At 41.8% G+C, this 17825-nt stretch overlaps 2 protein-coding genes across 3 annotated transcripts in view; one reads left to right on the forward strand and one right to left on the reverse strand.

The window, feature by feature from the left end:
- Nucleotides 1-265: 265 nt before the first annotated feature.
- On the reverse strand, nt 266-5322 carry LOC120031570 (glucocorticoid modulatory element-binding protein 1-like). The gene is made up of 9 exons (XM_038977379.1): nt 5192-5322; nt 4748-4806; nt 4383-4504; nt 4037-4140; nt 3213-3361; nt 2533-2676; nt 2095-2232; nt 1479-1601; nt 266-813 (listed from the first exon to the last, which is right to left on the reverse strand). The coding sequence occupies exons 1-9, from the start codon at nt 5317-5319 to the stop codon at nt 278-280; spliced, it is 1503 nt and encodes a 500-aa protein (XP_038833307.1). The 5' UTR covers nt 5320-5322; the 3' UTR covers nt 266-277.
- Nucleotides 5323-15310: 9988 nt separating this feature from the next.
- Nucleotides 15311-17825, forward strand: part of si:dkey-34d22.1 (discoidin, CUB and LCCL domain-containing protein 1) — a 30151-nt gene continuing 27636 nt past the window's right edge. For both annotated transcript variants that reach the window (XM_038977489.1, XM_038977490.1), the window contains exon 1: nt 15311-15468. In XM_038977489.1, the coding sequence (XP_038833417.1) occupies nt 15369-15468 (100 nt within the window). In that variant the 5' untranslated portion in view covers nt 15311-15368. The remainder of the gene's footprint in view (nt 15469-17825) is intronic.

Here is a 17825-nt window from a genome sequence, read left to right on the forward strand (position 1 = left end):
ATGACATGGCGAAGTTCACCTTCTTGCTCTCTTCCACACAAACACAGTCACACACACACACACACACACACACTCTCTCGCTCGCTCACTCTATTCTCTTTCAACTGTATTCCTTACGGTTCTCTCTTCTCTCACATGGTTATATGCCCTCTTCGTGCCAAAGACATGCTCTACATTATGCAACCCTTCCTTCTGTACCTTCACTCTCCTGTCCCTCCCCTGCTCCTCCTCCTCCCCCTCTTCCTCCATCTCTGATTGAGCCCCCACTGTTCCCAGCCTAGTGTGTCTGAATCCCTGGAGTGTCTAGTAGTACCCCCTGCTGCACAAGTACTATCCTCTCCTCCCCCGGCCTCTGGCTCTCCATGTCCCCAGAGTCCTGCTCCCTCTTCTGGGTTAGATGAAGCACCTGTAGAGGGGCCCCCACCCATGACTCTGTGGTTGTGTTGAGCACAGTCACCCTGGAGGCTGCATGGAGAGCCACGGACCTGGCGCTGCCTCTCTTTCCTGCAGAGGTGTTGCCAGTGGTGTAGTGGGTGAAGAGCTGGGAGCCGGTGGGGAGTTGGGCCAGTGTGGCCACAGGCAGGCCGGCCACATTGAGAGGCTGACCCACTGGGGATGTGGTGATGGGAGATAAGACGATGGACGATTGTGTGGTCTGGTTCTGAGGCTGGGTGGTCGAAGAGCTAGAGCGATGCAGCCGCGGGCACTTTGAGGGGGTGGCCTTGGAGAACCTGCCCATGTCGAGGTGACCAGGGCTGGGTGGGGGCTCATCCTGCCTCGGCTTCCTCTGGTCCTCCAACTGGTCCTCCAGCACTGAGGAAGGACACATGGTTGTACTGGTATAACATCGGGCAATGAACAGTGTGTGGTATCCCGGGAGGTCTACCCCGGGGGGTGATAATAGAGGGGAGGTACGTGATGCGACGTCTGGCACAGAGAACTGGGAGAGACCGACACAGAGCCAAAGCTGAGAAGAAGGACCGAGCCAACCCTACGTGATTTTCTTTGTTATGCTTACTTTATGGCCTAGTAAAGTTGTGTTTGCTGACTAAAACCTCACGGTCTCTGTGTTAATCTCTGCACACTGAAACCCAACACCCCACGGTTTACCACAAGTGAAAAAAGGAAACCTAACATAGTAATAGTCTGAATACATATCAGGTAAGCAAAAATAACTTAAGCAATGGTGTTACTTTTAGCGCAGGTGTTACTTTTAGCGCAGGGATCCAAACCTATATATTGTAAGTACAGTACAAATGCTGTTGTGCAATCTAGAATCCCATTGGAGAACCCTTTGAAGAACCCCCATTGGAGAACCCAAAATAGTTATACCTGGAACCGAAAGGTTTCTACCTGGAACCAAAAAGGGTTCTCCAATGGGGACAGCCGAAGAAGCCTTTTTGAAACCTTTTTTCCAAGCTCACCTTTTTGAACCCTTTTTTCATTCCAAGCTCACATCCAAGCTTACATTCTCTCACCATTAAGAGCATTGTGGACCTGCTGCTGGTTGCCATCAATCTCACTGCGTCTCAGGTCCAGAACCCTCCTCACTGAGTCCAGCAGCCCAAACATCTCAGAAAGGGAGTTCAGTACAACAGCATCTGACAGAACAAAACACATTACAGTAACAACACATAGACAGGCAATTCAAATAAATCAGTCCAACAAATTAACCAATCCCCAATTATGTTTTTTTTCTACGAAACTCTTACCAATCCACCTCCCTCTACATAAACCTGCTAAATACACTGAGTACAGGTGCTCAACAGTTCCCCGTGTGTACCAAGAATGGTCCACCACCCGAAGGACATCCAGCCAACTTGACACAACTGTGAGAAGCATTGGCGTCAACATGGGCCAGCATCCCTGTGGAATGCTTTCGACACCTTATCGAGTGCATGCCCCGACAAATTGAGGCTGTTCTGATGGCAAAAAGCAGGGTGCAACTCAATATTAGGAAGGTGTTCTTAATGATTTGTACACTCAGTGTACATGTTACCCACAGAACAGAACATTTTTTACTCTCTGATATTTCATACATGTCAGTATTATGTAAGTATTTGTGGGAACCTGTCACAGAGTGTGTAAGCTCACCGGCTTCTTGCAAAATGGCCTTCTCACTGCGGACCTCCACTCCTCTCAACATAGCCACCAGTTCTGTGCGGAAACTGGATAACACCTCCCCCATCAGGCCAACGTCTGCTATGCCTCTCCAAAAGCTTAGACTGCCATCTAGAGAAAGGCAAGAGATGTGGCATGATTAGGAAAGTGGAATGGTGTTGGGGGAATGTGTATGTCAAGACGTCAGACGTGACCAGGATGCCTTTTTAGTCATCAAAGTGACTTTCCTTAGTACTGTAAGTCCCTAAGAAACACGTGTGTGTGTGTGTGAGTGCGTGCCACCACGCATGCATTAGTGTGTGTGTTTATACAGTATGTGTGTGTGTGAACGTGTGTGCGTAAGCGCGTGCCTGTTTGCGTGTGTTTACATTCAGCTAACTATCAATGTATCCCTGTTGTTGCTATACTGACCAGGGATGATATCACCCCTTTTCCTCTTGACATGTCCATTGGCTGTGCTGGTGATGGGAGGAGCTGGCCCAGGGCTCCACTCCACTGTAGTGTAGGCCTTCTCCTCTAGCCTCTCATCTGACACTGCAGCATGGCCTCCATCTACTATACACAGAGAGCCACCAACACACATCAAACCACTCCTCCAACATCTCATGTCATCACTCATATCACTAGCTCAAATTCTGATCCAGTTCTGTTGTAGACATTTGGTTGTAAGCAGTGGTAACAACTGTGTGACTCTGCAAGTGCCTTCACAGCACAGGGTTTTCAATCCAAGTTCTATGCGCTGCTGAGGAGACCATTGAGGCCCCTAAATCTAATTGTTTTCCTACTTCTAGATTCCAATCACTGCCCTGTGCAGTGATAAAATAGGTGCCACACCAAAGACTGCTGAGGGCAATTATTCATTGATGTTTTGATGTCGTCCATTTACAAAATATGAGTGGTACCAGTTTACGAAGGTGAAGTGTAGTTTGTGCAGGGATAAAAACAGCAGTTGAATAAATGGCAGCAGCCACGGGATATGAGAGAGTAAATGTGTACTTAGTAAACGTGTGCTGTAGTTAGGTAAGCCCTCGGCTGATAGGCACACTGGGCAGTGTGTAGTCAGCCCTTGGCTGATTGGCTGATTGGCTCACTTGGCAGAGGGGAAGGGGGGGGCTGCATGGCGCTGCCCGGAAGGAAGCGGGTGCTGTTGATCAACACGTCAAACTTGGTGCTGCGGCAGGTGTTGGTGCACACTGTGTCATGCTGGTAGAAGTCAATCTGACCTGAGTCCATCATTTTCCTGCATAGAGGACATAAGAGAAGATTTGGGAGAAGGAGAATGGTTTAGTATATTTATTTTATGATTAGTTCTATAATAATAAACATTGTTTTCACTATATCTAATCCAGTCAGAAAATAGCTACTTCTAGTTGCGGCAATATGTGTATTAAACAGGGAAATGTTTACAAGTGGTTAATGAATTCAATGTTTTATCAAAGCTTTGCTTGTAACAAAAGCTTCTGATCTGATATGTAGGGATGAAGGCAGCAGACTAAACCCCAGATGGACAGAGAACAAGTGCAAACACGAAGATGGGGTGAGAAATGCATCACCTCAGCAATTTGACAGCGTGATATGTGATCCTACCACCACAAGAATGCTGCTTACTAACTGGTAGTGGAATGTAATGGGGCCAAAAAAAACTCCAGGTAACCCAATGCAGGCAAAACAAGAAGATCCCAGACACATATTGAACCCAAACCTGCACTTGTCTTTTTCCTAGCACTGATTCTGCATATAAATGCTTTATTTAATAACGTTTTTACTTGTGATATGTGGTTGTCTTAGCGTCTTTAGTTGTATGCACTGACTGTAAGTATCTCTGGATAAGAGCGTCTGCTAAATGACCAAAAATGTAAATGTAAACCCTGTCCTCCACCCAGTAGGAGGCAGCCTACCTGAGCATCACCCCTACCTGAGCATCACCCCTCCCAGTCGGATGGCCCTCTTCCAGTCCTTCAGCGTGGCTTTCCCTGCCATGTGAACAAACTGCTTGGGGCTGATCAGCTGGTCATTGAACTGCAGGGAGGAGAAACAGCAACACAGAGAATCGCAGGCACAGAAAGAGTTAAATAACAATAAAAAAATCTCACATGCTTTCATATCGACAATGGAAAGCAAAATTATCTATGAACACAAACACACACAACCCCCCAACCCCACACACAAAAACAGCACACACACAGGTACACACATATACACACCAGCGTGTTTCTTAGTGACATACAGTACTTATGAACAAGTTACTTGATGACTGGTACCTTGACACATCTGACGTTGATGCCAGGACAGACAAACTTCTTAAACAGGAGGACTGCTTTGCTTTCGCCACAGGTGATGGGGTATCCATACTCAACCTCCTCACCCGCCGCAAGATTGTCTTCTAGCATCCATAATGGTAAAATACAATGTAAACACAGTATATAACGTACACAATATCACAAGCAAGCATCCATACATCAAAAACACAGCAAAACAAAATAATACGAATGATATATCCAGTTTTTTTTAAATTACTAGATGATGTATACAATACAAATCTAATCTCCACGTTGAATGTAGTAATTAATTAAAATACTGGTCATACAAATAAGCAATAGAAAAAAAGCGTCTTGTGGAATCTTACCACGATGTGTCTCTATGGCTAGGACAGTAGAGCCAGTGTCAGCGTTGTCCTCCTTTGCCCTGTAGGAGGCGACAAAGTCCACTATTTCATGCAATATTCACCACTCCCACTGAGGCAGCTGTTACAATGTACAGTACATAACAGAACCTGCTATCAGAATTCTACACTTCAACGACAGTTTTATCTTACTCTTGATCTTATAACTGACAACTTGGATGTCTAGAAAAGCACACTTTGTACACTTGAAAAAAACAACGTTTTTGTTACATTTGTAATTTCTTAGTGTAATTACATCACGCAGTAACGATAAATTAAATTAGTTACTAATTGCAAATAGAATTTTGAGACTTTTGCGTTTTGTCCAAATGGTAACTCAAACCCTTCATCCACCCTGTTGTGTCCAGTGCCCCCTCTTTGAATTGCTGCTGTGGTTTAAAGGCTTACCCCTGTATGATGGGCTGCAGATCGAGGATGACCTGAGTCTTGCGGCTCTCACAGGGCTCCCCTTCCTCCTCCTCTTCCTTCACCATCACTATGTTCCTTGAGGACACTGTGATCTCAGCACTCGCCATGACCACTCCCTGGACTGCTGTTGGGATAGGCATATTTATGGGCATATATATTTTTATTTTACCTTTATTTAACCAGGCAAGGCAGTTAAGAACAAATTCTTATTTACAATGACAGTGGGTTAACTGCCTTGTTCAGGGGCAGAACGACAGATTTTTACCTTGTCAGTTCGGGGATTCGATCTAGCAACCTTTCGTTTACTGGCCCAATGCTCTAACGACTAGGCTACCTGCCACCCCATGCACGCATTCACACACACACACACACATGCATGCACACACACACACACACACACACTGATGCTTTTCAGCATACTGTATATAGAGGTCCATGTTACGCTAGTCCAAAATGGTACTGTAGGTCCTGACATGCAATAGTAGCTATTGAGAATAGATCCATATTGAATTTATGGCACAAATGGTTCTGACTGGGCTTTCTTCTCATGTAATCAAATAATTTATCATCTGACAAAAAGTATTTTGCGTGAAGGTTATGAGCATTTACTAGTATGGGTTACCCCCTTTAAAAAAGATATATAAATAGGGGTTAACAAAAACAGACTGACAGGCTTCAACAAGTTGAATTGTTCTTCCCCTAACTTTGGAATGGTTTGTAAGAAGAAATAGAGAAAACAACATTACCACTTAATTGCATGTGGTGCTAAAATCATGCCTTCTAGGTAGCTACATAAGTAGCAGACAGTGTAGTCTCTCATTGGTTATTCTGGGTGCTGAGATTACCTACTGTACTAACCAGGGTTGGGTAGCTTACTTTCTAAATCTAATTCGTTAACAGTTACTAGTTACCTGTCCAAAATTGTAATCAGTAACGGAACTTTTGGATTACCCAAACTCAGTAACGTAATCTGATTACGTTCCATTACTTTTAGATTACTTTCCCCTTAAGAGGCATCAGAAGAAGACAAACATGTATGTTACCAATTGAAAGACATCTATTGCAGGATAAATCAATGTTAAAGTTTACATAGCTGGCCATATATGGATGTAAATTTTTACTTTATGGGTTGGCTATGTAGGATTCTTCTAACCCCTCGCTTTTTACTACATATAATAATATGATTAAATTCTATCTTTACATTAATATAATTTATAAATCCTAAAATTGATGTATTAACTACAGATTGCCCCTTTACCTCTATTCAAAAGTGTGCGAGTTTGAGTATTTGTCCATTAGGCCTATGGATTATTTATTTTTTAAATCAGCATGAATTAGATTGAACAATAAAAGCCCCACTTTTATTCCATAGGCTGGGATTCGCACTACGCAGCTGTTGCAAGAGCGCATTTTTCACTGGCTGTCCACTGGTTTCAAAAACAATGATTGACAGGCAGCTTAAACTTCTTGAATTCAACCATTTTTGGGTTCAAATACCCATCTAGATTTGTGAACAGCTATCCACAACAACCACAATCCATAAAGCGCAAATAGCTAAATGAGAGAGCAGCAATGCGCCAATGTAGATATCAATAGTAAGTGATATCCGTATCACCGTAGACTACACCACTGCTGTCATCCTTACTTCCGCGTGTTTATTCAAGTTGGATAATCTTTGGATGCCGACAGCAGTAGCACCAATGCAAGACATAGCTTGGACTGTAGTCTACAAAAGCCTGTTCCTGCTCTTTTCCCACGATCCATCAAACACATTTGGTGTGTCATCATAGTGGTCTCTGATCTGTGGTCAGACTCGCTCAGTTGGAACAAACTTAAATTAGTGCCCTTTTTCAATGCTGATTTGAATGTCATTGGGAAAACAGAGAAGAGTGAAATATATTTTTTCGCAAACATCCTTTCTGAATTTAAAAGTAATCCTCGAAATAATCATCTAGTTTTTCAAAAATATATGTAATCTGATTACAATATTTCTAGCTGGTAAACGTAACCCTGGTACTATAACAATGTAAGTACACACACTGTACATAAAAGTAGCCCATATTACAGTGAACACAAATATAAACGCAACAGTGTTGGTCCCATGTTTCATGAGCTGAAATAAAAGATCCCAGAAATGTTCCATATGCACAAAAAGTGTATTTCTCTCAAATTTTGTGCACAAATTTGTTTGCACTCCTGTTAGAGAGTATTTAGTTTGCCACGATAATCCATCCAACTGACAGGTGTGGCATATCAAGAAGCTGATTAAACAGCATGATCATTACACAGGTGCACCTTGTAAGGCCAAATTCAATGTTTCATCAAATATATACAGTACCAGTCAAACGTTTGGACACACCTACTCATTCAAGGGTTTTTCTTTATTTTTACTATTTTATACATTGTAGAATAATAGCGAAGACATCAAAACTATGAAATAACACATCATTTAGTAACCGAAAAAGTGTTAAACAAATCATAATATATTTTACATTTGAGATTCTTCAAAGTAGCCACCCTGTGCCTTGATGACAGAATGGGCGGCTACTTTGAAGAATATAAAATATTATTTGTATAAAAAAAATGTTGGTTTTACATGATTCCATATGTGTTATTTCATAGTTTCGATGTCTTCACTATTATTCTACAATGGAGAAAACAGTAAAAATAAAGAAAAACCCTTGAATGAGTAGGTGTGTCCAAACGTTTGACAGGTACTGTATATATTTGATGAAACATTGAATTTGGCCTTACCACTATTAGCCCATAGAAATGCATTGAATAACAGATTCATACATGGAGAAACAGATAGTCAAAAATGTCATCAAAAGGAAGTATGTTTTCAAGTGTCTGTCCTATATCTAAATTCTAAGAAAGCTTAGGATAAAAATCAAATACATTTTACCGTGGTATTACCTGTATACCTTTGACGTGGAATTGCCCTATTCACTTCCATACATTTTTCGGCCCGGTAACAGGTTACCTTCCTACGCGTACCGTGACACTCGTAGAGCAAAACACCATCGTGAGAGTAATCTTTCCATTGATGGGTCATGTTAATTTGTAGGACAAACCGTTTGGACACACAGACGTTTTTGTTAGAAGACGGATTTTCGAGTTGTCTCCTGGCCTGACAAACACCGCTGTAGCTCTGCCACCTTCCACCGCAAATGCAGAAAGTCGAAATTGGCATGCATAACTGGGACATTTTCAGCTTCCAGGAATTGTGTACAGATCCTTGCGACATGGGGCCGTGCATTATTATACTGAAACATGAGGTTATGGCGGTGGATGAATGGCACAAAAAATGGGCCTCAGGATCTCGCCAGGACCTCAGGACCTCTGTGCATTAAAATTACCATTGATAAAATGCAATTGTGTTCATTGTCTGTAGCTTATGCCTGCCTATACCATAGCCCCACCATGGTGCACTCTGTTCACAACGTTGACATCAGCAAACCGCTCACCACACGATGCCATACACGCGGTATGCCACCTGCCCGGTACAGTTGAAACCGGGATTCATCAGTGAAGAGCACACTTCTTCAGCATGCCAGTGGCCATCGAAGGTGAGCATTTGCTCACTGAAGTCGGTTATGACGCCGAACTGCAGTCAGGTCAAGACCCTGGTGAGGACAACGAGCACGCAGACGGTTTCTGACAGTTTGTGCAGATATTCTTTGGTTGTGCAAACCCACACATTCGTCAGCTGTCCGGGTTGTTGGTCTCAGACGATCCCGCAGGTGATGAAGCTGGATTTGGAGGTCCTGGGCTGGCGTGGTTACACGTGGTCTGCAGTTGTGAGGCCAGCCAAATTCTCTAAAATTATGTTGGAGGCAGCTTATGGTAGAGAAATGAGCATTCAATTATCTGGCAACAGCTCTGTGTCACGTTCTGACCATAGTTCTTGTGTGTTTTGCTTGTTTTAGTGTTGGTCAGGACGTGAGCTGGGTGGGCATTCTATGTTGTGTGTCTAGTTTGTCTGTTTCTATGTTTGGCATAATATGGTTCTCAATCAGAGGCAGGTGTTTTGTGTTGTCTCTGATTGGGAATCATATATAGGTGGCTTGTTTTGTGTTGGGGCTTGTGGGTGATTGTTTCCTGTCTTTGTGTTTTCTCTGCACCAGATAGGGCTGTATCGGTTTGCCACATTTGTTATTTTGTATTCGTTGTAAGTGTTCACTGTTTATCGTTTTATTAAACATGTTGAGCACTGGCTACGCTGCGTGTTGGTTCGATCCCTGTTACACCCTCTCTTCCCGTGAAGAGGAGGAAGGCTGCCGTTACACTCTGGTGGACATTCCTGCAGTCAGCATGCCAATTGTGTTGTGTGACAATCTGTACATTTTGGAGTGGCCTTTCATTGTCCCCAGCACAAGGTGCACATGTGTAATGATCCTGCTGTTTAATCAGCTTCTTGATATGACACACCTGTCAGGTGGATGGGTTATCTTGGCAAAGGAGAAATTCTCACTAGCAGTAATGTAAACTACACATTTTCTTTGAGAAATAAGCTTTTTGTGCATATGGAAAATGTCTGAGATTTTTTATTTCAGCTCATGAAACATGGGACAAACATGTTGCGTTTAGATTTTTGTTCAGTATAGTTTGCAACATTGCCAACCTGGAGGAAAAAAGTAATTCAGTTTTGTCCGAAGTGTGCTCTATACACTAAATTGACATGCATCAACATATTTTGATGGGGTTTAAATTGGCGATTTCCTAGCCATCCTCAACATAGACTGTAAAAAGAATTGTCATACACTGTTGCACCTATGACACTAATCTAGTGAGCAGTACTGTAGCTCCGCCCAAGCAAGGCATTACTGATTTACACCGGGTCTCCACCCATATTTAGCTATTTTTCTGCCATGAACTTCCCCAGGGTTACCCGTATAAGGGAATCCTGGTTCTCGACGAGGCTAGCTTAGTTGAAACCCAGGGCCGGGCCCTTAGACTCTAGGGGTATACAATATGCATTTCTTCAGTAAAAAGACAGGTGCTGCTGATAATACTGCAATCTTCGTCGAGGCAGAGGACATCTATGTGTAGCCCATGTATCTGATGCTGTCTGGCCAAAAAGAGTGTCATACTCTTTTTTTGGCAAGACAGCATCAAATACATGGGCTACATATAGTGAGACAGAGTGGCGCTGTCATTTTTACAGTTAAATAACGTCGTTACTATAAAACCTATAAAAAGAAAGGAGGGGAGGGGCGGGGGGGGGCTCAGACTGGCCTCTGGCTGGGGCCCTCAAATCACAAAATCCAAGGGAACTTTCTCTTGGGGACCTTTGTCTGGTTCCCTGTAAGTTCTCAGGCCATCACTGCCAGGACCTTTTTTAGGAAGTTCTCAGGATGTTAATGTCACTAGTCCTTAGGACATTGTGTGATGGACCCAAGGGAACGTTCTCGAGGACGTTTTTAGGATGTTCTTGAGATGTTCGCTCATGGTCCCCTGGTGGTTTTGTCTAGTTCCCGCTTTGTCCCGGGGACAAACCAGACAAACGTGTCAACCCCTTTGTTATGAGAAGCCGAAATAAGTTCAGGAGTAAAAATGTGCTTAACAAGTCACATAATGAGTTGCATGGACTCACTCTGTGTGCAATAATAGTGTTTAACATGATTTTCTTATGACTTCCTCATCTCTGTACCACACATACAATTATCTGTAAGGTCCCTCAGTCGGAGCAGTGAATTTCAAACACAGATGCAACCACAACCACCAGGGAGGTTTTACAATGTCTCGCAAAAAAGGGCACCTATTGGTAGATGGGTAAAAATAAAAGAAGCAGACATTGAATATTCCTTTGAGCATTGTGAAGTTATAAATTACACTTTGGATGGTGTATCAATACACCCAGTCACTACAAAGATACAGGTGTCCTTCCTAACTCAGTTGCCAGAGAGGAAGGAAGCGACTCAGGGATTTCAACATGAGGCCAATTGTGACTTTAAAACAGTTACATAGTTTAATGGCTGTGATGGCAGAAACCTGAGGATTGATCAACAACATCATAGTTACTACACAATACTCTCCTATTTGATAGAGTGAAAAGAAGGAAGTCTGTATGGAATAAAAATATTCCAAAACATGCATCCTGCTTGCAACAAGGCACTAAAGTAATACTGCAAAGAAATGTGGCAAAGCAATAAAACATTTGTCCTGTTTGGTGCAAATCCAATAAGACACATTACTGAATACCACTCTCCATATTTTCAAGCATAGTGGTGGCTGCATCATTTTATGGGTATGCTTGTTATCGTTAAGAATTGGGTCATTTTTCAGGATAAAAAAGAAACAGAATGGAGCTAAGCACATCCTAGAGGAAAACTTGGTTCAATCTGCTTTTCACCAGACACTGGGAGATTAATGCACCTTGCAGCAGGACAATAACTTAAAACACAAGGCCAAATCTACCCTGGAGTTGCTTACCAAGAAGACAATAAATGTTTCTGTGTGGCCAAGTTACAGTTTTGACTTAAATCTACTTAAAAATCTATGGCAAGACCTGAAAATGCTTGTCCAGCAATGACCAACAGCCAATTTGAAGCATTTTTTAAAGAATAATGGGCAAGTGTAGCACAATCCAGGTGTGGAAACCTCTTAGAGACTCATCCAGAAAGACTCACAGCTGTAATCGCTGCCAAAGGTGCTTCTACAAAGTACTGACTCAGGGGTGTGAATAATTATGTAAATGAGATATTTCTGTATTTCATTTTCAATAAATGTGAGAACATTTCTAAAAAACAAAATGTCACTTTTTTACTATGGGGTATTTATTTAATACATTTTTAATTCCGGCTGTAAGAACAGAATGTGGAATCAGTCAAGGGGTTTGTTAACTTTCTGAAGGCACTGCAAATGCCATTATGTCATGTGAGTAGTTTGGAGGAGAGCATTTTCAAAATGGTACAGTAAAAATGACTCTAGATCATAACATAGATAGTGGAGTAGTTGTACTACATGAATCCATTGAGTTTGATGACAAAGTATATGAAACGGCCCTTTAATTTATTCTTTAATATGGGATAAATGCCATTATTGTGTGTGATGTAATTAGGTTTGGAGGAGTGGACTTTGTAAATGGTGCAGTAAAGATGCTTCTAAAACATAACTTGATAGAAGAGTGGTTGAAAACATTAATCCATTGAGTTTGCTGACAAAGAACTTGAATCAGTCCTTTAATTTAGTCTCCATTATAGGATAAATGCCATTATCACATATGCAAGTATTCAGACACTCAACATTTTGTTATATTACAGTCTTATTCTAAAATGTTTTAAATTGTTTTTGTCCTTCAATCTACACACAATATCCCACAATGACAAAGCAAAAACAGGTTTTTAGAAATGTTTCAAATTTACTTTGTTGAAGCACCTTTGGCAGCGATTACAGCCTCGAGTCTTCTTGGGTATGACGCTACAAGCTTGGCACACCTGTATTTGGGGAGATTCTCCCATTCTTCTCTGCAGATCCTCTCAACTCTGTCAGGTTGGACCCTCTCAAGCTCTGTCAGTTTGGATGGGGAGCGTCGGTGCACAGCTATTTTCAGGTCTCTCCAGAGATGTTCGATCGGGTTCAAGTCCGGGCTCTGGCTGGGCCACTCAAGGACATTCAGAGATTTGTCAAATTAGGGTTAGGATTAGCATTGTCTTGGCTGTGTGCTTAGGGTCGTTGTCCTGTTGGAAGGTGAACATTCACCCCAGTATGAGGTCCTGAGCACTCTGGAGCAGGTTTTCATTAAGGATCTCTCTGTACTTTGCTTCGTTCATCTTTCCCTCGATCCTGACTAGTCTGCCAGTCCCTGCCCCTGAAAAACATCCCCACATCATGATGCTGCCACCATCGGATGGTGCCAGGTTTCCTCCAGATGTGTCGCTTGGCATTCAGGCCAAATAGTTCAATCTTGGTTTCATCAGACAAGAGAATCTTGTTTCTCATTGTCTGAGATTCTTCAGGTGTCTTTTGGCAAACTCCAAGCGGCTGTCATGTGCCTTTTACTGAGGAGTGGCTTCCGTCTGGCCATTCTACCATAAAGGCCTGATTGGTGGAGTGCTGCAGAGATGGTTGTCCTTCTAGAAGGTTCTCCCATCTCCACAGAGGAACTGGAGCTCTGGCAGAGTGACCATCGGGTTCTTGGTCACTTCCCTGACCAAGGGCCTTCTCCCCCGATTGCTCAGTTTGGCCAGGTGGCCAGCTCTAAGAAGAGTCTTGGTGGTTCCAAACTTCTTCCATGTAAGAATGATGAAGGCCACTGTGTTCTTGGGAACCTTCAATGCTGCAGACACTTTTTGGTACCCTTCCCCAGATCTGTGCCTCGACACAACCTTGTCTCGGACCTCTACGGATAATTCCTTCAACCTCATGGCTCGGTTTTTTCTCTGATATGCATTATCAACTGTGGGACCTTATATAGACAGGTGTGTGCCTTTCCAAATCATGTCCAATCAATTGAATTTACCACAGGTGGACTCCAATCAAGATGTAGAAACATCTCAAGGATGATCAATGGAAACAGGATGCACCTGAGCTCAATTTCGAGTCTCATAGCAAAGGGTCTGAATACTTACGTAAATAAGGTATTTCTGTTTTTTTATTTGTAATGCATTTGCTAAATTAAAAAAAAACTGTTTTTGATTTGTCATTATGGGGTTTTGTGTGTATAAAATAGTTTAATCCGTTTTAGAATAAGGCTGTAACGTAACAAAATGTGGAAAAAGTCAAGGGGTCTGAATACTTTCCGAATGCACTGTATGTTTGGAGAGGTGCATTATAAAAATGGTACAGTAAAGATAGATGCTTCCAATCCAATCCATAGATTGTGGAGTAGTACATTAATCCATTGAGTTTGCTGAAAAGTATTAGAAACAGTCCTGTAATTGAGTCTATAATATGGGACAACATATGTGGATGGAAACGTGGTTTATGTGAAGTGGTAAAAGGAATTAAACCCTATCAAAAAATGATACCAAGTTATTCAAAAATTAGGAAAATCCGATGGAGATCCACTATAAAATACCAACAAAGGTTTCAGAGATATTAGCCAGTATTCCCAGCGCATAAACCACTTCGGCACTTGCGTGCCTCTCTCCCTCCTTCACCCACTCAAACTGACGTTATGTTGGTGCGGCGGCACGCACACAACCAACCAATGTGTACATAGTACACACCATTCCAGACTAGGCAATCGAAAACACAACGTAAACCAACCAGAAATGATAAAATATTATTTTAACTGAATACTCTGTGTTGTTCTTACCGTTTTACTGCAGAGAATTCATCATTTGCTTGCAGAGAGTTCTCAGAACATGCGCTGTACTGCTGCTTCGCTACACTTCCTGCAACGAAGGCAGTATTTGCCTGTGAGAAGCATCTGTCCTACTGTCACGAGAAGCGGTTGTTCGCACGCGATGTGTATATCGGTCAAACTGCTCTACTAGGAGTGCACCGCTTGCTTGAGCACCACGGAATGGTTTAGAAAAGGTGAAGGCTAAATGACTAGAATAACTCACAACAACGATACATACTGTTTTATTTGACCGCACGTATCATCATTAGGTCACTAAAGGAGTGTTGTTATAATACACATATATTATTTGCATGCAATAAGTGATGTTTGTTGACCGTGTAAAATTATTTTGCATAATAAATAGGTAGAATTCAATGCACACGTTGTACCAAAGGGTAGCGGGCGTTTACAGTTGTGTACAGTAGGCAAATCATAGAGCGCACATAGTTTTATTAGGCTAATAAATTATTAGCACTCAATTAAACTCAGAAAATATAGGGAATGTGTTCTCACCTGCTCTAATGCATTTTGCACAACTCAAGTCATTTCAAGTTTTAGGGGGTGGTTGTCACTAAGCACGGATCTAGGACCAGCGTATCCCCGCGGTCGACAATAAATAACAAGTTATACTGACCTTAGATCAGCATTTATGAGTCCACATCTAGCAAGACCCCCTTATTTGGGAAAGCGATTCTTGAAGTGATTTAATTGACACATCTGGAAGCCAATGAGATCTCACTTCATCTCCCTGTGCCCAATCGTAAATATTCAATGCCTCGTAATTTAGTAAATTCTGCAGAAGTGAACTGAGTAGTGTTATCCCGGGGTTTGAGGGTTTACTTCTTGCTTTTATCCGCGGAAATCATGTTCTTGAAACCTGGACAGATTAGAGATGCTGTGAATTATTTGGGCAGTTTTTGGATCGTCTTTAGTGTCGTGTTTATAATTGTCAACGGACAGGAGGGTAAGCTATTTATTCCCTTGTATATGTATATGGTCAATGTACAGAATAGTATAATGTTTGTATAGCATTAGACTACCTATCTTTTTTATAAATCGCTTAAGATATTTGTATTGAGATAATTACTCTGAGCCTTGACTGGATAATGATCAAATAACTCTATAAATTGTAGGCTATTATATTTATATAATAAAAGTTGTGGAATTTAGTTGGTACTGTAAACTGAGTTTAATCGACATGAATAGCCTACATAAATGAGCATATTCACAGATTATCTTCATGTCATTTTAATGTTGTGTGGTGCTTACTTTATTGAAGATATTGTCATCACTTTCTATGTTATTTTTTTTGTTGGCTGAGGGCTACACACAATGTCCACATTTGAAACCGTTTGACATTTTCTAAAGTGGCTATTGGTGACATAAATAGACAATGTGCTCCTGCTGCAATTCCCAGTTTTCAGAAGGTGTATATCATAGATTATTGATCAATCAGATGATGCATGAGTTTAATTCAGGTTTCTTATAAAAGTCCTCATAAACAAGGTAGCTGTTGTATTGGTAAATTAAAGGTACACTGCCCTTCTTTGGTAACTCACTCTTACTGGCAAATGGTGAGGTGTGAGTACCAATCCTCGTTTGGAGAAGTTCTGCTTGTGTTAGTCATTCCAAGTATTTACGACAAACAGGGCATCCTTTCCATTGCTGAGCATCCTTTCAAGTCATTTCCAAGAGTAAATATGTTATGCAAAAACCCTGTCACACATACAGTTGACTTCAGCAAAAGGGGTGCATGCAAGTAGTCAACAACACTAGCTTTGATAGGGTTTAAATTAATATAAGGGTATAGTTAATGCCTAGTTGTAACAACACTGGCTCAGTGCTCCTGTGAATAACTCTCCAACACATGGGGTGGATCAAACCAAAGCCACTAATATCTTTGGGTCTGTCTGGAGCAAAAAATCCCGATAGTTCAAAGGTCATCTGTGATGCCATGGTGGCATTCCATTGCAGATAGTGAACTCTCATCTGTGTTTACCTATGTGGTCCAGGGCCAGTAACCGAAAGCTCGCTGGTTTGAATACCCAAGCCGACAAGGTGAAAAATCTGTCGATGTGCCTTTGAGCAAGGAACTATAATTTGCTCCAGGGGTGCTGTACTACTGCGGCTGACCCTATAAAACAACACATTTAATTGCACCTGGTGTATGTGACAAAACATATATACGTATTTTTTCCCCCCACTATTCCCCACAAGAAGACTAGCAGGAAGACATGCAACAAGAAGAGAGTGTACCCCTTGTGTTGACACAGTATTTCACAATCAGGCAGGGGTCAACATGAATCACACATATATGGAAACTTACTGTGAATGTCCACGCAGATCTGGGCTCTCTTGACGCATTTTGTTTTGCTGCTGGGGATTTAGTATCTTCACAGAGGAAGATGACCAATTCATGGTACATTTCTTCCTCTGAATCACTTTGGCACCAGAGAGAAGCAAGAGACAAATGTATAAGAAAAAACATAGCAATCCTCTCCTGGTCTATGAAAAACTCAGGGTGTGTTGTCATGCTCTGATTGACACAGCAGCATTGTGTAGTGATAGATTACACAGCTAAACATCCTGTCTGGTAGTACAGACCTGTGAGGGCCTGCCAGCAAATCCCCCAAAGAAGTCAATACATTTTGGTCCAATACAGAGCTGATGATTGACTACAATTCCCGATCATCTGTCCAGTTATTACTACACTACCGGTCAAAAGTTTTAGAACACCTATTCATTCAAGGTTTTTTCTTTATTTTTACAATTTTCTACATTGTAGAATAACAGTGAAGACATCAAAACTAAGTCGGAAGTTTACATACACTTAGGTAGGAGTCATTAAAACTCGCTTTTCAACCACTCCACAAATTTCTTGTTAACAAACTATAGTTTTGTCAAGTCGGTTAGGACATCTACTTTGTGCATGACACAAGTAATTTTTCCAACAATTGCTTACAGACAGATTATTTCACTTATAATTCACTGTATCACTATTCCAGTGGGTCAGAAGTTTACATACACTAAGTTGACTGTGCCTTTAAACAGCTTGGAAAATTCCAGAAAATTATGTCATGGCAATCGAAGCTTCTGATAGGATAATTGACATAATTTGAGTCAATTGGAGGTGTATCTGTGGATGTCTTTCAAGGCCTATCTTCAAACTCAGTGCCTCTTTGCTTGACATCATGGGAAAATCAAAAGAAATCAGCCAAGACCTCAGAAAAACAATTGTAGACCTCCGAAAGTCTGGTTCATTCGTGGGAGCAATTTCCAAACGCCTGAAGGTACCACGTTCATCTGTACAAAAAATAGCAC

The sequence above is a fragment of the Salvelinus namaycush genome, chromosome 37 (assembly GCF_016432855.1).
Source record: "Salvelinus namaycush isolate Seneca chromosome 37, SaNama_1.0, whole genome shotgun sequence".
Taxonomy (NCBI): domain Eukaryota; kingdom Metazoa; phylum Chordata; class Actinopteri; order Salmoniformes; family Salmonidae; genus Salvelinus; species Salvelinus namaycush.